The 23,557-nt window shown below is 48.2% G+C and overlaps 1 protein-coding gene across 3 annotated transcripts in view; it reads left to right on the forward strand.

The window, feature by feature from the left end:
* Positions 1-23,557, forward strand: part of STARD8 (StAR related lipid transfer domain containing 8) — a 644,863-nt gene that overhangs the window by 583,982 nt on the left and 37,324 nt on the right. For all 3 annotated transcript variants that reach the window (XM_085608321.1, XM_085608323.1, XM_085608324.1), the window contains one exon: positions 7,653-7,734. In XM_085608321.1, the coding sequence (XP_085464447.1) occupies positions 7,653-7,734 (82 nt within the window). The remainder of the gene's footprint in view (positions 1-7,652; positions 7,735-23,557) is intronic.

The raw sequence follows: 23,557 nt of genomic DNA on the forward strand, positions 1-23,557 counted from the left end.
ACTACTCCCTCTTTTCAGAATTCTCTCCCCGATGGGCACTTTGGCGATGGCGGGTCCTTGATATTGGCTGCCGCTGAAGCTGCGGAGGGGTTTTCTGCTTCCAAATGTCTTCCATGTTGTCCTTTTATGCTCTGCATACCCAAAAAGCGAATGCTACAATCTCAACCCGAAGCACAACTGCTGAGTAGCTCCATGCACGTGGGACCCCTTTGCATGCTGGGATTTTGAAGCTGTGCTGTAATGGTAAAATCTAACTACAAGTCTCAGAGCACAAGGGGTCTCTGGCTGGGAAGTCCGGACTGGCTGGAGGTGGTCCACATGATAAGGGCCTGATTGACAACCACGGGCACTTGCGGACATTGCTGTCTCCTCAGGGGCTTCAAGCTCTACATGACCTCTATCATCTTGTTGGGTACAAACACTTGAGTGTGTTTCATGTGTTTGCAGAACTCTGATCTCAAAAGAGAGTCCACGTGCAGTCTCTGAACTGTGCTGCCAACTTTGGAACTGGGAAGCTCACTCAATTTGACCAGTCCTCTGTAAGTTTCCTGTACAGCTCTCATGGACAACCGTAACCCTGGCCAAGTGTCGCGAATAAGGCTATTGCTTGTTAGGAGTTCGGCCTTCACACCCTTCCTCTGTCACCACACAGGTCTTCCGTGGGAGAATTGTTGTTTACCGCTGACAGCCCATCTGTCGTTTACATGGCCGGCTCCCAGGGCCTTCAACCTTGGCTCGGCTCTGGAAGGGAAGGCCGAGAACAATGGCGGGAAACGTGGCATCATGGCCAAGCGCGAGGCCAGCGATTGTCTGACGCCGAGACTTCCATATCCCCTCATAGAGCGAAATCCGCAAAGCGAGGGAAGGGACGCTTTTTTTACTCCTTGACTTCTTCAATCATCTCCCCTCTAGCCTAGACCATGCATTGATGGCAACAGGGAGTGAAGGCGCCATATTGGAGACATGGATGAGCTCAGTTTGGCTTCTTGGGGACATTAGGATGAAGCCTCATTAAAACTTGCCCCAGCTGTTAAGTTCTCTCTTTCAGGTGATACAAGATGCCTTGTAAGGTCTTGTTGTCTTTGTATTGCATAAAGGTGTCCCATGAAGCGCAGGCACTTTTATACGGTAAGAGAAACCCCGTGAACATGGGGACCGTGCACCTCATCAGAAAAAAATGCCTTGCACTTATGCTGAAGTCCCAGCAGTGCATGTGCAGGAGACGGCACAGTAGAGAGTAACGGAAGAAGTTGTGTACGCGCCGCACTGCGACTGCATGCTTCTGGTTGCCTCAGAGGGGTAGATCAAGTCCAAAGTGCCAGCCCCATTCAAAGTCCAAAGAGAAAGGTGCTGCTGAGCAGACAGGGAGCACAGCCCTGCCACACTGAGCTATGTTCATCTGCACACCATCCTCCCCCTGAAAATGGGAAGATCTATCTGCACAATTGAATTCCAAGATGGCAGTGCATGCCAAGTGCCTGGCACCTGTCGGGAGTCAGGCATGCGCCCCTTCCAACTGGGTCCTTAGTCTGTGCTCAGCCATCTGTGGGAGGTTCAGTGGCAGGAACATCTGCTACTCACCCGTTCTGTTATGACTTTACATTTTCGTGGGACTTGCACCAGTCATTGCAGGGCAGACGATACATAATTATTAATCTCCCTTCAAGAGGTCATTAACCACTCTTAATGGTTCTGTGCAGTTATTTTTGCATTTTGTTATGCAATAGATTGGGCACAGTCCAAGACTAGTCCTAAATGAAAAGATCATATGAGGAGGGATTCAAGAATTGAAACCTGGAGGAGAAAAGGAGAGGTGCATAAGTGTTAGAGACATTGCAGTTATAGACTATTTCTAAAACAAGATCATTGTCTACGCCTTGTTGGGAGGACTCGAGACAGTAAGAAATATTGTTTTATGAATGCACGAGGCAGCATAAGTGGTTGAGGCAGAAAGAGAAAATGTATTCAAAAGACTTGTGGTGTGCGGAACAATACCATATTGTGCAATGGTTAATCTGAGGACCAAGGGCACTTGGGAAAGTGGGTGGAACAGGCATGCCTTACCGACTGCCTAATTGTGTGTGTCTGTGTATAGTCTTGTGTTTATGAGGGCTGAGTAGGTCACTCTGTGTTGGTAGAGGAATGGAAGAGGCATTCGTCACATCCCTGGAAGTTTGGTGGGGTTAGCATACAGTAACTCGACGGCCATTTTGGTTTTTATTCAATTCATAAAAATAGAAGAAAGACACCAAAGGGTTCATCAGCAGTCAGGATCACTTTCCTGCAAGGCTGTGGTCCTTCCAGATTGAAAAGTGGTTGTCTTGCCAGTATGGCTATCTCCTATCAAACGGGCATCCCTTGTCACGCGAGTACATGTCATAAGAGTTGGCTTCACTGAAATTGTGGGTACCAGCTGTAAGAGCTGCCATGAGGATATGCACCATGGCTGCCTACTGTGAGAATGGGCTGAGTGCGTAACTGCTTTACAATGGGTATCACTACCGAAGAGCGGTACTTTCTATAAGAGAAGGTATACCACCCGAATGTCGACTTTTGAATATCACGCTACCGCAATATTGTAGCCAGTCTATCAACTACCAAAATATTGTGACAATAAATATGTACAGGTTAGTTGTGACTGGTTGTATTTATGTCTATATATTTACCTTGACAATATTTCGGCAGTCGATATTCCAGCTGCTGTACTTTGGTAGCGCTGTGTGTTAGTGCGTGATAGAACGCCCATAAGGAAACGCTCTGATCCATGCCATGAGTGGGCATCAGTGTGGGCAGAGGTTTCTGCTGTTGACTCCTCCACCGTAACCATGTGTTCTATTGTGGTGATGTAGGTGAGTGCACGTAGCCACGCCCTGACGCTTGGTGGGATGTGGTCCTTGTTCTAAACCTGGGATCAAGGAAGGGCAGTTTTGGTTGGGACTGAGATAGCGAATAGCAGTTGTGCATCGGTTCATAATTGTATCATAAATAGCGCTCCCGGTTTTATGGTATTTTGTTTTTTACATTTCTTTCTGTATTTATCCATATTTATTTTTTGGCTATCATGTCTGTATTTATCCATTTTTCTTTTGAGAATAAATAGTCATAAAAGGGTATATTTCCACATTTATTTAACTGACAAGCATGCACTCATATTTCGATACCTGTCGCGTTTTAGAAAATTAAGCAGACAAATGTAACAAATCGCTACTCCCACAGGTAAATGTTAGCTTTATGTACAAATGTATGCTAACATATGCTGTATTTAAGGAAATCTCATCCTGTTTTCAACTCCTCCTTCTTGTAGCTCCTCATCTGTTGGCCTGGAATTTATGTGGGCAGGATGGAGATTTAGTCGCAAGAATCACAATTTTCTGCATTTCCGCTTTTAAAAATTCATGCAGCCAGAAAACATATTTTCTGTTTGTATTTATCTGTAAAAATCTGTGAAAACTGGGAGCCTTTTTTTTTTTTTAATTTCAAAGATTTTTATTGAAATTTTTGCATAAAAAAAGGAACACAAAACATAAGCACACAAAACAAAACATTTAGTCATACAAAAACATAGAAAATGCACAAAATCTGCGATTTCTAAGATCTACAGTACCTTCCGTTTCCCTCTGTTTTCTTTATAGTCTGCCTTCCCCTTCTGTTCTAATAAGGGGTCTCGGGTAAGTGGGAGGGGGAAAGATGCCGGACCCCCGCTGTAAGTGTATAGGAGCACAGAGAGAGAGAGAGGGAGCTTGGTGGATTGTTCTAGAAGCTAGGCGGCAGATGTCAGTCTCGCCTTCTTCAGGGGGGTTCATATGGGCCTAGGTACTTATCCATAAAACTGGGAGCCTTAATCATCAAGTCGTTTGCAAATTAAAATACATTCATGAAGCAAGCTTGCCTTGTCTCTTCCTCTTCGACACTAAGTTGAGTGGAGTGATCAAATGGTGTGGAGCTCTGAAGTGCCTCCCTTCGTACCTCTTTGAGCTATGGTGCATCACCAATCTTTGAACAGTGGAACAGAAGGAAACGGATCCGCATACTCAGAAGACCTGCAGCTGCTCGCCTTTCAAACTGGGGTCCAGAGATTCCTTGTGAACTGCAAGCCCCAGTCTGGAAACATTGTGTCCCGGTGACGTGGAGTTATAAAAAGCCACCCTCAATATGGAAAGTGTAAGGACCATGAGCAGTAAGCAAGCACGCGTGTGATCCATGTAGGACCACTGCATTATACGGATGGCTGCACTGTGCCATTGACTTTACATCATTGCTTTGGTGATGTGACAAGTTAATTCCTTATGCATACCTGGTCACACCAGAGGCTCTCAGGTTCCTCCTGATGAATGCAACTCTCTCCGGAAGAGTCAGCAAGCCAACCGTGTTAGCTTTGCCAATGCTTGTATATTATGAAATGCCTGTGCATTCCTTCCCTGGTGCTGGCCCCCACGAGCATTATATAGATAGATATAGATATATAGATAGATATAGATATAGCTAAGGCTATATAGATATATAGAGATCTGTACAGCTATATAGATACTGAAAACGTAATTGTTCCTTGTCTGTCTGTAGTGGAAATGTGGCCATTTTGCAGAATTGATGCTCCTTGAACTTGAACCCAGGCTGCTTTTGCCCTTGACCAAAAATATCTGTGACCAGGAGCTAATCTCTACTTCTGCTTCTTTCCAATTGCATGTAGATATTCTGTAAAAAAATAAATAAAAGTGCACAGTGCACTGCATAGTACTGTCAATTACATGCTATCATTCACACTCCACCATACACTGATTATGGCAATCTTTTCGCAGCAAGACCCTGTGTGCCATATTATTCTATGTGCATTTCCCCATGTTCAGAGGCTTCTGCTACAATAAGTATTTTTTTAGTAAAGTGCTTAGATACTTCTCGGATCCATATTCATGCTATTAATGAAGTATGAACACTAACTGAGCACCCCTGGAATCTTGCACTCTCTTTCAGACTGTGGCTTGGTCCTGACCACTGGACCAGCACCTACAGCGCACATCTGGGAGACATGCAGGCCCGGGATGAGTGGACATGAGACAGACTTCTTCATCTTCCATTGGCTGCCGAAGGAGACTTCTTCGTCTTCCATTGGCTGCTATTCGAACAATGAACAATTAGCTTGAAACGCGGAATAAGCAAATCCTTTTCAAAACAAATTTGCAAACAATTGATGGAGTTGCCAAAAATAGGGATAACTTTCTACAACATAATGTCATCCAGGCCACTTTCAAACGTGTTCAAAGAATTAGGCATTCACCCAAACTTGAGTCACTCCCTCGGTCGACTCACCTTTCTAGTCCTTTTGTGTACATGAGCATTGGTCTGATCATCACCGCACACTGACCCACTTCCTCCACAACTCTGCAAGGACGTGTTGTAGACCCACGTGTTGACCTATCATTAGCTTCAAGTGTCTGCCTTGGCCTAACCTCCCCATGGACACCTGTATGAACCTAAACCTACTTCCAAAGCTCTTGAGTTGCATTAAACTTCGCTACAGGACTCCTTTATGCACCTAAGATGAACTCCAGGCTGTATGGGTGGGCCCAGCCTTAGCAGTAAGAAACAAGTGTTTTTCTACCTTCTACATGTACTCATGAACGAACCTTAAAATTGGAACTCATTTGTTGGCTTAATCTTTACTTCAAGCACATCTCTTGACCTAACGTTAACTCCAAGACTCATGTGCTAGACTAACCGTTCGCTCCTGAACTCGTGTGTTGAACCAACCTTAAGCTCCTGGACCCATGTGCTGGACCAGCCTTTAGCTCCTGGACACGTGTGTTGGACCAACCTTTAGCTCCTGGACACGTGTGTTGGACCAACCTTTAGCTCCTGGACTCATGTGTTGGACAAACCTTTAGCTCCTGGACTCATGTGTTGGACAAACCTTTAGCTCCTGGACTCATGTGTTGGACCAACCTTAAGCTCCTGGACTCGTGTGTTGGACCAACCTTTAGCTCCTGGACTCATGTGTTGGACCAACCTTTAGCTCCTGGACTCATGTGTTGGACCAACCTTTAGCTCCTGGACTCGTGTGTTGAACCAACCTTTAGCTCCTGGACTCGTGTGTTGGACCAACCTTTTAGCTCCTGGACTTGTGTGTTGGACCAACCTTTTAGCTCCTGGACTCGTATTGAACCTAATCTTAGCTGCATGTCTTTTGTTGGCCTATCCTTCAGCTCTAACACTCATGGGTTGACTGAACCATGGCTGTAGGACTTGATTGGCTGACTTTAACTGCAGGTCTTTTTTTGGCTTAATCTTAGCTGAAGGGTTTAGGTTAGTCTAAACTTAGCTGCAGAATATGTAATTGTAATTGCATTTATATACCGCTTACTACCCCTGACTGGGCGTCAAAGCGCTTTTTGGTGAGCAGCATGCTATTCCGTTACCCAAAAAGGATTATTGTTGAATTAGTATAGGGAAATATGAAAATGTATTTGAGCAGTGGACATGTGGGTCTCTTATTTGTGTTGAAAAATGATAGTGGAGGGATAGAAGAGGGAATGTTTTGCATTAATATAGCGCTTGGTACCCCTGATGGGGCATCAAAGTGTTTTTCGGCGAGGAGCACGCTATTTCGAAATCTAAACAGGATTAGTGTTGAATTAGTATAGGGAAATATGAAATTAATTTGAGCGGTGGACATGTGAGTCTGTTGTCTGGATTGAAAAGGCTAGTGGAGGGATAGAAGAGGGAAGGGTCTGGAAAGTGTTTATTTTGAGATCATGACAGCAGGAGGAGGTTTGCGATGAGTAGCGGGGAGGTGGGAAGAGTCAGAAGGAAGGGTTTAGAGAGGCTTGTTTGGGAGATCTGATAAGTAAGAGAGGTTTGAGTTGATGCAAGGAGTGGCAGAGGAGGGAAGAGTCTAGAAAGGGGGTATTTTGGGGATCATAGTAGAATGAGGTTTGGGATGAGTCAGATTGTGGCGGTAGAGGATATATTGAGAGGGGTATAGGGTGAGATTTAGGGTAGTTCTTGTGTGTATCATTATCTGCAGGTCCTGTGCTGGCCTTACCTCTGGCACTCATGCGTTGTCCCACCCATACGTAGCTGTGTAACTTGTTTGAGTAACCCCAGCTGTAGGACTTAATTCACTAAACTTAGCTGCAGGCTGTGTTTGTGTAAAATGTCGCTCTGGGCCCTGTGTGAGTTGGCCTAATCTTAATGAAGCTATAGGCTTGTTTAGGTAAACCTAGCTGCAGCATTCTAGTTGTGGTGTTTGAGTAACCTTAGCCGTAGGACTTGTGCTGGCCTAACCTTTAGTAACTGTACTTCTGGGTTATCCTCTCTCATATGCATCTGGCTGTAGACGTTATTTCACTAACCTCAGCTGCAGGACTTGTTTGACTAACCCTAGCGGCTGGACTTTAGTTGGTCTAGCCTTGATGAATCTGTTGGCTTGCTTAGATAAGCCTAGCTGAAGCACTTTAGTTGTGTTGTTTGTGCAATCTTAGCTGTAGGACTTGTTCTGGTCTAACCTTCACCCGCGACACACATGGATTGTTCCCACCTCAGCTGGACTTGCCACTAGGAGTTGCTTGAGTGACATCAGCTGTACGACTTATTTGACTCCTATTATCTGCATGACTTCTTTTTTTGGGCTAATCTTCCCTCCCTTCTCTCTTCTGCAGAATCTCGGTTCCCCCTTAACATCGACTCCGTGAAGAAGGATCACAGCTTCCTGGACCAGGACGCCCTCAAATCCCTCTGCAGGTGAGAGCACTTCCGGCAGGGAAGGGCACTTCCGGCAGGAGCACTGCTTGTTGTGTCAGAAGTGAACTTTGTGTGTCTGTACTCATCCATGGGGAACTGACGCACCATCCTAGCCTTACACAGCTCACTCACGGGCTCAGCATCCCCTGGGGAACTGAGGCACCATCCTAGCCTTACACAGCTCACTCACGGGCTCAGCATCCCCTGGGGAACTGAGGCACCATCCTAGCCTTACACAGCTCACTCACGGGCTCAGCATTCCCCTTGGGAACTGAGGCAGCATCTTAGCCTTACACAGCTCACTCACGGGCTCAGCATCCCCTGGGGAACTGAGGCACCATCTTAGCCTTACACAGCTCACTCACGGGCTCAGCATACCCTGGGGAACTGAGGCACCATCCTAGCCTTACACAGCTCACTCACGGGCTCAGCATCCCCTGGGGAACTGAGGCACCATCCTAGCCTTACACAGCTCACTCACGGGCTCAGCATTCCCCTTGGGAACTGAGGCACCATCTTAGCCTTACACAGCTCACTCACAGGCTCAGCATCCCCTGGGGAACTGAGGCACCATCTTAGCCTTACACAGCTCACTCACGGGCTCAGCATCCCCTGGGGAACTGAGGCACCATCCTAGCCTTACACAGCTCACTCACGGGCTCAGCATTCCCCTTGGGAACTGAGGCACCATCTTAGCCTTACACAGCTCACTCACGGGCTCAGCATCCCCTGGGGAACTGAGGCACCATCCTAGCCTTACACAGCTCAATCACGGGCACAGCATCCCCTGGGGAACTGAGGCACCATCCTAGCCTTACACAGCTCATTCACGGGCACAGCATCACACCCGACATGCTCCAGGCGAAGTAACAACACTGAACCTTCATGGGAGGTAAAGCACAGCTTTCACGCAGTGTCCCAGAATTCCCAGCTGCTTTTCATTTTACTTTGCATTTTAATGATCCTCCGACTTACCACTAGGGTGGCACATTGGTGTTCTCTAGTAAATTACAAAATGTACTTTTTTATTGGATGAGGAATAAAAGATGTGCACCTTTTATTCTTTAGACTGCACAGCTGTTTGAAAATGCACCCTCTCAGCTACTACATCCAGGTTCTTGTAAGAGACTCGCGTCCGGGGAGGGGCGGGCAGCATTAGTACTCACCAGCAGAGGGATGCTGCGTCTGGAGCAGTAAATCGGGGGGCCTGTAAGGGGGAGGCGGTGCAAGAACCTTCAAACGCAGGTTTCCTCTCAGGAATGCAGTGGGATTCTTGGAAAACAAGAGTGTGTCGTTGCTGGTCTTTGGTCAGCGCCACGTTTGAGTGATGTGTGTTATTACAACAGCTGCTTTTAAAGAGCCCCCTTTTGAAGCTAATAGTGAGAGAGCCGTGATTGGGGCAGGTATGGACTGGAAGAGGGTGTGAGGCAGGGGCATAGGAGGGGGCGTCTCCTGGAACAGGCGTGTGTGCAGTCTGCGGGGAAAGTACCACCTGGAGCAGGCATGTGTGTAGGTCAGTTAAACACGCATTGTGCCGCAGTGCAGCACATATCTACTGTAACCAGTGCTTTTGGTAGAGGCGTGCAATACATTGCAGAGGTTTGAAGCAGGCAACTGACAGAGCGCAGGTGTGGATCTCCTAGATATTCCAGAGCAGGCAGGTGTCAGAGAGCAGCCCTGGATATCCTAGGTGGTGTGGAGCAGGCTTCTGACAGAGTGCAGGCATGGGTCTTCTAGACGTGCTGGAGCAGGCATATGACTAAGTGGAGGCCTGGATCGCCTAGATGTCCCAGAACAGGCAGGTGTCAGAAAGCAGCCCTGGATATCCTAGGTGGTGTGGAGCAGGCATCTGATAGTTTGCAGTCCTGGATCGCCAAGATGTCCATGAGCAGACAGGCAATAGAGGGCAAGCCTGGATCTCATAGATGTGCTGGGCAGGCACCTGACAGAGTGCAGGCTTGGGCCTCCTAGATGTGTTGGAGCAGGCACCTGCTATTGTGCAGACCTGGATCTCTGAGATGTGCTGGAGCAGGCATGCGACAGAGTGCAGGCATGGGTCTCCTAGACGTGCTAGAGTAGGCATATGACTAAGTGGCGGCCTGGATCTCCTAGATGTCCCAGAACAGGCAGGTGTCAGAGAGCAGCCCTGGATATCCTAGGTGGTGTGGAGCAGGCATCTGATAGTTTGCAGTCCTGGATCGCCAAGATGTCCATGAGCAGACAGGCAATAGAGGGCAAGCCTGGATCTCCTAGATGTGCCGGGCAGGCCCCTGACACAGTGCATGCATTGGTCTCCTAGACGTGCTGGAGCAGACATGCGACAGAGTGCAGGCTTGGGCCTCCTAGACGTGTTGGAGCAGGCACCTGCTATTGTGCAGACCTGGATCTCCAAGATGTGCTGGAGCAGGCACCTGACACAGTGCAGTCCTGGATCTCTGAGATGTGCTGGAGCAGGCATGCGACAGAGTGCAGGCATGGGTCTCCTAGACGTGCTGGAGCAGGCATATGTCAAAGTGGAGGCCTGGATATCCTAGATGTTCCAGAGCAGGCAGGCGATAGAGAGCAGCCCTGGATATCCCAGGTGGTGTGGAGCAGGCATCTGATAGTTTGCAGTCCTGGATCGCCAAGATGTCCATGAGCAGACAGGCAATAGAGGGCAAGCCTGGATCTCCTAGATGTGCCGGGCAGGCCCCTGACACAGTGCATGCATTGGTCTCCTAGACGTGCTGGAGCAGACATGCGACAGAGTGCAGGCTTGGGCCTCCTAGACGTGTTGGAGCAGGCACCTGCTATTGTGCAGACCTGGATCTCCAAGATGTGCTGGAGCAGGCACCTGACACAGTGCAGTCCTGGATCTCTGAGATGTGCTGGAGCAGGCATGCGACAGAGTGCAGGCATGGGTCTCCTAGACGTGCTGGAGCAGGCATATGTCAAAGTGGAGGCCTGGATATCCTAGATGTTCCAGAGCAGGCAGGCGATAGAGAGCAGCCCTGGATATCCCAGGTGGTGTGGAGCAGGCATCTGATAGTTTGCAGTCCTGGATCGCCAAGATGTCCATGAGCAGGCATATGAGAGAGTGCAGGCCTGGATCTCCTAGATGTGCCAGAGCAGGCACGCAACAGAGAGCAGGCATAGATCTCCTAGATGTGCTAGAGCAGGCACATGACAGAGAGCAGACCTGGATCTCCTGTTGGGTTTGGAGCAAGCTTGTGACAGAGTGCAGGCAAGGTTGTCCTAGAGGTGTTGAAAGAGGCATGCGGCAAGGTTCAGGCAATGAACGCCTGAAAATAATGGCGCAGGAATGTGACAGAGTACAGGCAAGGCGTCGTAGTGTTGAAGCAAGCATATGCCCAAGATCAAGAAAGGACCTCCTTGAAGAATTGGAGCAGGCAACTGGCAAAGTGCAGGCAAGAAACTCCTAAAGGGATCGGCCCTGGCATATGCGAGCGGGTGAAGGGACCCATCGTTGGTGTTCGTGCAGGCACGTGGCAGCACACAAGCAGAAATCTGCAGGAGGTGTAGGAAGAGGCGCACGCTTTTAAGCTCCAAAGCTTTCTACTTTACCTTTTTTCGCACCCGATTTGCACGTAGACGTCCAGAGGCGAGCTGTTCGAAAGAGCAAAAGTGTATGGAGTTGTGTGTTTTCAGGTGGGCATACAACTTAAACTCTCATCGAGGGCATAGTCCCCCTGGGCTTGGCTCTGCTGGTCATGACCACACAGCGCGACGTGTGCTCTTTTTATGGCCACAGAAACCCAGAGCCTGGCTTTCCTTGTAGGCTTTGACTTTGCTATTGGCCTCTGCCTGGCACCGTGAGAATCTTTATGGGCCTTAAAGACTCCTGTGGTTGTTTGGGCATCAGAAGAAAGATTGGAAACTTTTGAAAACATTTCTTCCAGAACCTCAAAGGGACCTGCGGAAAAAGTATCCATTTCAGCTCTGTCTGAGTCAACGCTCCCAGCACCTCCCAAAAGGGACTTAAGCTCCATTTTGCATTGGTACTTGGAACATTTTCAGTGAGACATCGCCAAAACTCCAGTGGAATCCACCTGCTTCAAGTATCTGGCTTTTGGTTCCATGAAAACTCCTACAATTTCAGTGTTGGCCCCCTCGGGGAGACGTCTGCGTTGGAACTTTGGAGAAATGTCAACACTTTTCTACAAAATGTCCCTTTTCTGAACTTGGAAACTGTTTTGATCTTTTTGACTTCCATACTTTTCACTGCAACCAATCCACTTATATCTGACCAGGGCGCTATTGTGGTGAGCCTCAAATCGCACCTTCGTTCCTTTCTGCCCAGTGCTTAATTTGTAAAACAAGAAAAAAGCATGCTAGGACTCTTGTCAGCTTGCACAAATAATTGCCCCCGACATGCTGCAATGATAGTAACACAACTACTAACCATGACACTCCTGCAAGTGTGACAATTCAGAGTATTCCAGGCCCCCAAGGCTATAAGAATGGCTGCGCTGGCAAGAAATACTCATTTTCATCTCTATTTAATTAATAACGAACTGTTGTTGTGGTCATCTCTAGATTAACCAGACAGCGCCACCATGTGGCAGACTGCCACAAGTGCCAGTGTGGACATTTAAGTGCTGGTGCCAAGCACCGGAAACCACAGGCTCAAATTAGGCACGGGCTCTGCCACTTCCATAGACACTTCATTGGCACGTTGTGTTGTTTTGGCACTATTTCTTCTTGAAACCTAAGAAATCCATAACTCTGGTTCCCCTTATTTGATTGCTTTGTTTTGGTGTCATTTTGTCTATTACATTTTACTCTATTTTTCTAGTTCTGTTGTGGATATTTATAGCGTGGTATTTTGACTTTATTACTGTTTTGATACTGAATAAATAGTTCACACATTGCTCTAAGTTAAGCCAGTCTGCCCTGTGCCATGGCTACCAAGGGTTTGAACTCGGGGTAATTTAGTGACTAGTGTTCATCCTGAAAAGAAGTTTTATTCTTCCGTAAGATGGGAAATCGGCCATCCTAAGTGATGATCCACTTTCTTACAGATAGATACACGTACAACCAGACACTTTTTGTGGGTAGGGACAGCTAACTCTAGGCTAGCATAAACACCTGTCTGGAGAGACCAGGAGCTAGGCTCTCATTGTAGTCACTGACATGCAGAGCTGGGGTTTCTTTCTGGCTAGAGACACCTAGAGCCAGGCTTTCTCTGTGAGCAAAGGCACCTTCAGTAGGTTTTTCAGTGTGAATGTTTTCTGGATTCAGATGCTGTGCATTATTCCGCCATCTAGTGGCCAGGTCCTGAATTGAGCAGCGCTCTCCTTGTGTGCATAGTCATTAAGAGATTGGCTCTCCTATTGGGAATGGAAACCTAGATTGAGGTACTCATTCTTGCCATCGACACACACAGCTAGGTTTGCCTCGTTTGTGTATAAACTTGAAATTAAGCTGTACTCCTGGTGTAGAATCCTGCTCTTTGGCTCTGGTCACCTGGAACTATACTACTCTCTGCTCCTGGCACAGTCACCTGTAGTTATAGTCTGCTAATGGTTTTAGCATCGACATCTAATCTAGGCTTGTGTGCATAAGTTCTGTATAGTAGGCATTAATCCCTTGTATATCATTGGCTCTTAGCGGCACTCTGTCCATTGATGCAGCACTTCGTATATCATTTCAGGCTCTTGAAAGCATGGTGCCCCTTGGTGTTGGACCTCAGTGGCACTTTGTTTATCAATCCAGGCTCTTGAAAGCACTCTGCCCCTTGGTGCTGGACCTCAGTGGCATGTTGTCTATTATTGCTGGTTCTCGATGGCACTCTTCCCCACTGATGCTGTTCGTCAGTGGCACTTTGTCATTGCTGGCTCTAGAAGGCACTTTACCCATTCATGCTGGGCCTCAGTGGCACTTTGTCATTGCTGGCTCTTGATAGCACTTTACCCATTCATGCTGGGCCTCAGTGGCACTTTGCCATTGCTGTCTCTTGATAGCACTTTACCCATTCATGCTGGGCCTCAGTGGCACTTTGCCATTGCTGTCTCTTGATAGCACTTTACCCATTCATGCTGGGCCTCAGTGGCACTTTGTCATTGCTGGCTCTTGAAGGCACTTTACCCAGTCATGCTGGACCTCAGTGGAACTTTGTATATCATTCCTGGTTGTCAGTGGCACTCTGCCCATTGGCACTTTGGCCACTGTACCTTGTTCCTGGTGCTTCTTTGCTTATAATTGTTGGTGCTTACGGTCACTTTACTGGCCCTTCGAGGTGCTTTGCAACTTGTTGTGGACCCATGGGCCTTACTTTACAGTTCCTAGATATTTTTCTGGAATTATCTGTTCCACAGCAGCTCACCCATCGCTGTTGGTTCTCAGTGTGACTCTGAGCGTTGCTTTTAGTCTTCTGTGTCACTTTTACTAATGGTGCCTCCTGTGACTGGTCTAGTGGATTGCCTTTGATGGCTCTTTGCCTAGCATGCTGTGCCTCACTGTCACTTTGTATGTCATTTCTGGGCCCTGATGTCACTGTGCCTGTTGGAGTAGAGTCACGCTGCGGTTACCTACCGCCGAGCATCACTGCACTTTGACTGTCGTTGAACAGCCTTATTGCCACTTTGGTCGTTGCTCTTGCCCTCTGTGCCACTATGGATGTCGGTGATCGCACTCATTGTCATTGGTTCAGTAGCTGATGCTCCTCAATGGCACTCGGCCGGTCATTGCTGGGCTGCGGTGTCATTTTAGTCATTGTTCTTGCCCTCTGTGCCACTGACTGGCGATAATAATTGCCACTTGGTGTGTAGCTGACGCCCCTCAAAGGCACTCAGGCCATCTGTCCCTCAGTGCATGGCCTCTGTGGCACTTTGGTAGTTTTTGTTGCCCTTTGTGCCTTCTTTCCCCATCATTGATGGTACTCTCCCGTACTTGGGGGCATATTTACAAAGAGTTCACGCAGCCCAGCAGGTTAAGCTGCTGCACTGAGTTGCTTTAGTGGGAGAGAGCGGAACTGTCCTGTATCTACTAGGAAGTGAAGTGGCAGTTCTGTTCTCTCCCTGCGCTGGCACATTTGTGGCTGCCATGCGCCAATGCAGGCACCCTTGCACCACAGTGCAAAGATGCCTCCAAGAAGGAGGCCCTTCCTGACCAAAATCTATGCACCGCGCATGCAAAGAGGAAAAACAAGAATAAATTAAAACATTTCTCTCTGTTACGACTGCCTGAGGCGGGTGCAGGATTTTGTTGCAAATACCTGTGTAAAGTTCTTTGTAGATCTGGATTTGCACAAAACCCATGGGTGTTTACATAGGAACACCCATGCGCCAACCACTGAACTCTGCCTTGACACAAAGTAATGCAGGGCAATGCACTGCACAGCATTGGGTTACAAACCAACGCACTTCGAGATTTGCGTTGGTTTGTAATTCCCAGCAGAAGACTTTGTGTTGGGTTGCGTCAAAAAGTAACGCCAACCGGACATAAACTCTTTGTAAATCTGGGCCCTGCTCAGTAGTTTCAGGCCCTCCATGCCACTTGGGCCGTTGATGTCATCTGTGCACTTTGTCCATTGTTGGCATACTCCCCTTCGCTCGATGTGCAGTAGTTAACCCTCAGTGGCATGTTGGTGGTGGATCTTGCCCCGAGTGCCACTTAGACGGTCATAGATCGCTCTCCTTGTGACGTGCGCTGTTGTTGACGCCCCTGGATGACGCTTTGCCCGTCACCCCTGGGCCTCAGTGTCAGGTGGAGTGTAATCTCTGGACTCCGGTGCCACCCTCATGGCGGAGTGCAGCGGCGGGCCCCTCACCTGAGCTCTCCTCTGCTCCCAGGCGAGGGGCGGGGCGTGCGGCCACCTTGGGCGCGCGGGCCCCGCCGCTGGCTCGCGCTGGGCGGCGGATGTGCCCTTTCTGAGGCAACATAATGCGGCCGTGTCCCACTGATAAAGCAATGAAAGGGCGGCTGTCCTTCGAACACACAATCCCATTCATAGGCACGCTGCACAAACACCCCCCTGTCCCGCTGCCAGCCCTGCGCCGGCACGAGGCCTTTGATGCCCGGCTTTGTTCTGGGGCCAAGAAGCGGCTGCGGAGACCGAAGGGAGGGGTTACCGGGGAGTCTGGGGGTGACCCCGCCAAGGCTGCGGCTCGAAGCTCGTGGGACTCCGGGGGCTCTGATGCGGCTCTCGGGTGGTTGGGGGCCCTCTGTTTCCCTCCTGGGGGGAGGGGGCACAGAAGCTTGACTGCATGGACGTCGGCCAGGCAGCAGCCGCTGTCCCCCCAGGTCCTAGTGTGACTAGCTGCTCCAGGCCAGGCTTGCATTTGCATTCTAGAACTGGTAGTCCTGGTTGTATAATGACATATACAGGACCACAAGTCCCAGAATGCAATGCAAAAATCAGGACAAGAGAGGGTACCCGCGCATAGACGTGGGACACTTCACGTGGCCGGCTGCCTCTGGCACTCATGGCATTGCCCCCTGGGTTCAGGGGCCACGAGGGCAGTGGCAGGAAGTAAACAGGACCCCAAGAGCCATATTTACTTTCTGCCACTCTGTGTCCTTTCCTTCGCCCCTGAACAGCACACGGAAGGCTGCAGAGGGACTTAGCTGAGAACAGGGGTCAATGCTGTGGGGCCATCAGGTGTCAGGAGGAGGGTGCCACACCCACAGTTCTTTGGTAAATAATATTCCGTGGGTGTTGCCGCCTACCCAGATTTCCCCCAAAATCTTTGTCCAGAGGTGTATGTGTATTATTTCTATACTGAGTGGCTCTTTTATAGTCCAGTTCTAATTAGAAACTAAAACTGAAAATTCTTTAACTTGACCAGTTATGGTTTGCTACAGAAACCACAATTGTCACCATACAAGCCATAAACCGCACCCCAAATGCAATGGTCATGACCTCACTACATTTACACTAATAAATAACAGGACATAACAAGAACACACCCTTAAATGACATCCCATAGCCTAACATAGTACACTGCGCACACTGTGCCATCATCAATAATGCCACCTGTTAAGGTCATATGTAATGTAACTAAAGTCATATTGTGGGCAGCACCCAAGATATAAACAAACCAAAAAAACAGGTTTCCGGTGGAAATAGTCTTAATCACCGTTACAGAGTCACTATCACCATCGCTGTTTGTGTCTCAACATTGCACAATGCGGTGCTTTTGCGCACACGACGGGAATGTGTGCGTGCACTGGCACGCGGAATGTACGTGCCCTGCTGCCAGTAGAGAGTGGCATTTTCCAAGGTGTAGGTGACCTGTTTCGCTCCATCTGAGCCCTTCTGTGTTCCTTATCAGGAGGCGTGCACACCCCTGCGGTAGAAGTCGAGTCCCTGTTGCAATGACCCTGCACGTGGCAGCGTGATGCAAGCAAAGAGTGCACACTCCATCGGAGCTGCCTCGGTGGCAAGAGGACTGAAGCACAGCATGGCACCGCTGGCACGCCCGTTGTAGAGCCGAGGGAACACTACAGGGCGGCAAGGACCTGCTGTAATGACTGTGGAGAGCAGATGTGCCAACGACCAGGCTCCAAGTGCCTCCTCACAAACGCCAAGCCTGGTGCGGCTCTGCACACGGTACCTGTGCGCGCGACCTGCGCTGCAAGAGAAGCTCCTCTTCTCACACTACATGTGGCCACTGTCAGCACGAGCCAGGAGCTCCTCTTCTCACTACATCCGGGCCTCATCAGCACGAAGCCACGAGCTGATCTCCCAGAACAGGTGAACTCCACCACCAAGCCCACCGCTGCTCCAGTGAGAGGACCCCCCCTCCCCCATCACACTGAGAGATCTAAAATGTGAGTACTGTCAAGAGCCCTTTTCCTCTAGTGAGTTGGGTGCTGCAAAGGCTTATGGGAAACATTATAGTTTTTTTGAGTCGAAGTGTCCTGTCATTTAAAGTTCATAGGGGATACATGTTAGTTTCACATTTACATCAGGCTAGCTGGCAGGTAGTGGCGGCTGGCGACAGCACAGCTGCCATGTGTCTCCCCCGCCCTCCTTTTAACCTAATTTATTTGCAGCACGTTAGCCAAACCCACTGAAATATCGGCCGACTTACAGAAAATCTCAAGAGAGCACCCTGCCCCAGTCCTGCTTGTATTACAGCAGCACCACCCTGTCAGGTAATTTCCCCATGAATTGACAGTACCCCAGCCCTGCCGGCCTAGCACAGGCACTGGACTGTTGGGAAACCGCTCCATCTTCCCATGGTCCGGTTCAGCTCTGCTCTGAGACATTGCCTGTGTTGATGCGGAGCCACGACTTTGAAAGACCCGCTGTGCTGCAGTTCCTGACCCCTGACTGAGCCTGCGTGCTTGACTGTAACCTCACAAACAAATGCTCTTTAAAAGTTGCTGCAGCGCCCAGACTCCAGGCGGCCGGAGGTGGGCGCTGCTCGGGGAGCTGAGCAGACCCCCGGGCGCCTCTGCTGCGCGCACAGTGAAGGCGGCCTTTCACTTCAGGTGCGGGGACAGTGGCGGGAACAGAAAGTGTTTATCTCCACAAATGTTTCAATGGCCGCAATAAGTGTGCAATCTGATCCCGCCTGAACTGCCAGGAGTTGGGGAAGGAGAGAGTTTGACAGCAGCGGAACGGAGGCTGCGCCAGAGGAGGGAAGGACCCCTGATGTGAAGAAGAGCTGAGTGACGCCTGCGCTTTTAGTGATGGCGAGATATGAACGTAAAGAGCCCCTTCTCTGGAAGAAAGAGACCAGATCCCGCAGTTACTTTCCAAAAACAAGCATTTACAATGCAACGGTCTCGGCATTGTTAAAGTTCGAGCTATTGGCATTGCTCATGACAATGCCGTTTCTTTAAATGTTTTAAAAACAAACACATAAACAAAAATAATGTCATGAGCAATGCCAATAGCTCTAACTTTACCAATGCCGAGACCATTGCATTGTAAATGCTTGTTTCTCTATTTTGTCGACTTAGAAGGCCTGTGGTGACACCCTGACAAAGCAAGTAGGCATGCTTTATTGATAATGACACCCCCTTACATATTGTCATATTGTATCTAGAATAGGTGAAGGTATTGTGATTATAGGTTCAGGGCTTGTTTGGGGTGTGAACTGTCCTGAACGTGTCACCCAAGGCATTTGCAGAAACCTGATTGTATACATTTGGAATTAATGTGTACTATTTAGTAATGTGTGTGTAATAAAGTGCTATTCCCTTTCATAAGAAAAAGCACAAGGCACTGACTGGACAATGATTTATTGAGTAGTGTTCTTATTTACCAACGAGTTAGGGGTACCAGCCTACACCACTTCCCACGAGTAGGTTTGAGACTGCTCTCCTTCCCTACCCTGAAGGAGCCAAATAGGGGTACTTAGTTTCCACTGAAGAGAAAGTTGTGGATTCACATCCTTTTCAGTTAATAATAAAATTCTTACAGATAGTTCTAAAACCCATGGATTGTGAATGATGGTTGAAAGGAAGAACCTCTTTTAGAAGGACAATATTTCAGATGCTACCGGGGGCAAATGCAGTAGTGTACAGGAGGCCAACCCCCACCCCCCCTCCCCCCCTTATAAGTCAGGAACTAATGCTCAGATGGCTCTTACTCTCAGCACTGGATCTGCGGTGGAATAGTATCTGTTTTTGGCTACCAGGTGGACAAGTATCTGGCAGAATTTGGAGTTTGTGCATGAAGTTAGGGGGCTCTAACCCTCTCTCCCAGCGAGCAATAGGGGACAGTTTAAATGGTGTAAACAACTAACGGACTGCTGCGGAAGCATGTAGCTTTTTATCGTATCATAGCATCCGCTTGACCGCGACATGTTAACTATCCAAGATGCTCGAATGTTGCCTGCACACCAAAGATCAGAAAGAATTATTACTTGCGAAGAAAGTAAGAATCTGTTCCTAACGTTGAATAATTCAGAACTTCAGGTTTTGCTTTCAGCGATATTCCAATACGAGCATGTTGGTTTTCCTGAAAACTTTATGGAGTTCCTTAGAAATGCTACATGACAGTAATTTGTTTGTACCAAGTGCATATTTTGTCAAGTATTCCTTTCCACATAAATAACCTTGAGCAATCCAATGTAAATTACATTATCTAAGCAAGCTTATTACACAACGTTGGTAAGGATGTTATTTTGGTGACTTCTGTTGATGCCCCTAATGAGGTTCCGTACAGCCGTCAAGCCATTTTTTTCTGGTTTTACGCTCTGACCTATGTAGAGTTCCTATAATCGCTTCCCTTTTTGCCCAAAGCCATCTCAGATGTCTGAATTAATGTCCTTCCTGATTTTATCCCCAATTGATCGACACCTGCCAGTGTGCACTCCTTTGATGCAAATCGGGTGCTACTGTTTTTTTTTTTTTTGTTGCATCTCTGTGCATTGTTAGCTATGAAAAGGGGTGGGTTAACTAAATATGTCACCTTTCATCAGCTGGGTTTTTGGTGCACGGTTCACCATCGGGTGACTGGCAACTTGCACCAGGAGGGCTTGCAACATTCTTAATAAAAAGGAAGGTTCTACTACAATACACATTGATGGAATCTAAGTTTGCGCCATTCAGAACAATCCGTGGAATCAACCCAAATTGCTAATCACAAAGATTTGTGTGCACTGAAGTTGAGCTTAGATGTACAAAACAAAAAATATTCAGATGAAATATTCATGACCCTGAATCACACAGTCAAAATTAGGTAACAGTTTTGTCTTCATGTAATATTTACTCCTGTAATCACCCAACTAGTTCGGTAAATTATTTCAGTAAACCTCCAATTCTCAGCAGAAAGGAGACATTCCTTGCAGTAGCTCTTTCTGAAGTTGATGAACACTCAGAAACCCCTATACATTAGGCCATTCAGAGACTCATGGAAAGAGTATTTTCACATATCTGCCTTTCATATTCCAGTCATTTGTATGGAGTACATATAATGGCTCAAGAATATGAGTACTGAAACCTACTATTTGCTGGATTTCCATGGCTTACTCTTTTGGATTATGGGAATATATGAAAAGGCATAGATATAGGATTTGTATTCATATTCGGTGAATCAAAGCCTACGTTTGGATGAAATGCCACTCTTGCAGAAAGGGAGAGAGAGATTTCACAGCTTCAGATTGTAACATAACATAGCGCACGTTCACCCATGGGTATCTTGGTGCTGAATAACGGATGTTTATTCGTGTTCCTCATGATATATGAAGAACTAAACTGGCTGCCATTTTAAAGTCAGGCTACAAGCACAAGCTGATCATTGATGGGCATGATGAGTCAAATGGACGTGCTTATCTAGCGCTTGCTTGGGTTCACACTGGCGACCCTCGGGTGCCCCTCAACCGCTGCACTGACACATTGACTTATAACTGAGCCAAGTCCCCTGGCAGAGTTTGAGGATGCTTCTGCAGAAGCTGGCAAAGCAGAACTGACAGAGCTCCACCGTTCATATGCCCCGTGATAGGGACTCCAGCGGCAATCCCACGGCAGAGGTTCCGTTACCTACAGGGTGTCTAATGGCTGCTTCACTTCTAAAATCAATGCGTTGCAATCTGTTCTAGATGTAGTGTTCTGTAGCAGACTTGATGTGGGTGCTGAGTGTGGGTGCCAATGCTCTGCCTGTACCAGTGCCTCTCTCCCCTCCACTCATTACATCGGTTTACTTTTCATCTGTGTCATAGGCATTGTTCAAAGGAAATACACATTATGCTGAGGTGTGTGGATTTATGGGTGCGAGAGCCGCTGAGGTTACCTCTCTTCACCGGTCGTGAATGTTTAGGAGAAAAAAAAGCTTCTTGGGTCTACAAAGATTTCAATCAGTTGAAGATGAAATAGCGACCACTTAAAGAAAAATACCTCATCGAAGTCCCTGAAGTGCAGTGTTTTGCTCTATCTAGACATTACGCGAAACTTGGCCTTTTTGACAGGCACAAGGGTTTCCCTCCGTTGATGAAAGCATGCTTGTGCTTAAAATCAGTAGTTGGAAATTGTGGGAAATTATCTCGTTGCTTGTAAATAGGCTTTTAGTCTTTGGAAATGGGACGCGGGGTCTTGAGGCGGAAATAACATTGTTTGCAGCACGTCTCTGGAGAGGCCGTTCGATGAGAAGCTAATGAGACTGGGGAGGCTGCATGTAATTGACATCTAGATATGCGTCCGACAGGAGGCGAAATTAGATTCTCCAATTTAGAGGGGAGCACAGATGCCCGCACCGGAGGGGAAAGCACTGGGTGCGGAGTACAGCAGCGAGTTAAAGAGAAACACGGCTATGACAAATGATTTGGCCTTTGGGCAGAGTCACAGGAAGTGCGCATATCTGGTTTTCCAAGTTAGAGGGGCGGGAGGGAGGGCCAGCCAGTGTCAATCATTTCCTCGGGATACAACATCATTTAGTAAGGGAGAGGCCAGATATAGCCACCAATGACCACAACAGAACGAATGGATGGAAATGGACACGAACACTTTTATTGTTTAATAACACTTGGGGTCTAATTATAAAGAGTTTGCTATGAGCAAGCCTGACTTACTAAGAGATATGGTTTAGAGTTAGACAGTGTATGCGGGACAACAGTCCGCACTCGTCTTCAGTGCTTAGAAGGGCATCAAGTTATAACAAACGACACTGAAACATCACGTTATAACAAACGACACTAAAACACATCACGTTATAACAAACGACACTGAAACACGTCAAGTTATAACAGACGACACTGAAACACGTCACGCTATAACAAACGACACTGAACCACATCACGCTATAACAAACGGCACTGAAACACATCACGTTATAACAAACGACACTGAAACACGTCACGGTATAACAAGCGGCACTGAAACACGTCACGTTATAACAAACGGCACTGAACACACCATGTTATATAACAAACGGCACTGAAACATAACACGTTATATCAAACGACATTGAAACATATATGCACGAGCTCTCAAGAGCGTTTCCACTTCGGTGCCCGGTAGCATTTGCAGTAGTCTAAAGGCAGAATGAGATGCTGTTCTCTGGCGACGCTTTCCAAGTGGGCGTTGCATAGAGTATACATGTATGGTCTGTCAGTGCTAAAACAGTAATCCAGTACCCCTAAAAGTTTAAACCTTGCTCGTTCAACCTATTGCCGGCCGCAGCGGCTCTCTAAGGTTCCGCGGGGAGCGATGTAAGGAGGTGCGAGGAATGATACTCTGGAAGAGGCTGAACAGAACACGGGACGGCGGGCGAGATCTACTTCCGGCGAAACAGCAAGACCGGAGACACCACGCAGGAGCCAGCGTGGTAGTACGAAGGAGATCAGGTGAGGGAGCAACGCCGGGACACCACCGCCTTTCTCCGAGGCACAGCGAAAATGCCTCGGAGAAAGGGAGCCTCATTTTCGGATCTGGGGGCGTGTTTTGCTGTTGTCTCCTCCCTGAGACTTCTCGCAAAAAACACGCCCCCCGATCCGAAAAAGACGGGGCTTCAACGGAGTGACTGGACCTCTTCTCCAGTGGCTGGCCAGCATTTAAGAGGCCAGCCAATGGAGAACAGGAGCGAAGAGGGGCGGGTGCAAGCCCCTCTTCTCAATGACATTAAATCTCCGGACTTCCGGTCTGCCGACCGGATGGTCCCGAGACCTAACAAGCCTTGTTGCTGCTCGAAGCTGCAGTGATTTCCCCAGAGTTTAATCCTTGGGTTCCACTCTGTGGTGTCTTGGGCCTTAGGCCCGCATGATGTTTCAATGACAGCACAGACACAGTGTACTTGGGTGCTGGAACTGGCCCAGGGCACGTGCGTCCGGCCCCTTTTATTGACAGGGTCACCTGACTGGTGACGCCTGTGGTGGGTGGGTGAATAGTATGGGTTACCTCCTTGGTGGAACACAAGAACGTATCCAGCCGG

The sequence above is a fragment of the Triturus cristatus genome, chromosome 5_2, assembly GCF_964204655.1.
Source record: "Triturus cristatus chromosome 5_2, aTriCri1.1, whole genome shotgun sequence".
Lineage (NCBI taxonomy): Eukaryota > Metazoa > Chordata > Amphibia > Caudata > Salamandridae > Triturus > Triturus cristatus.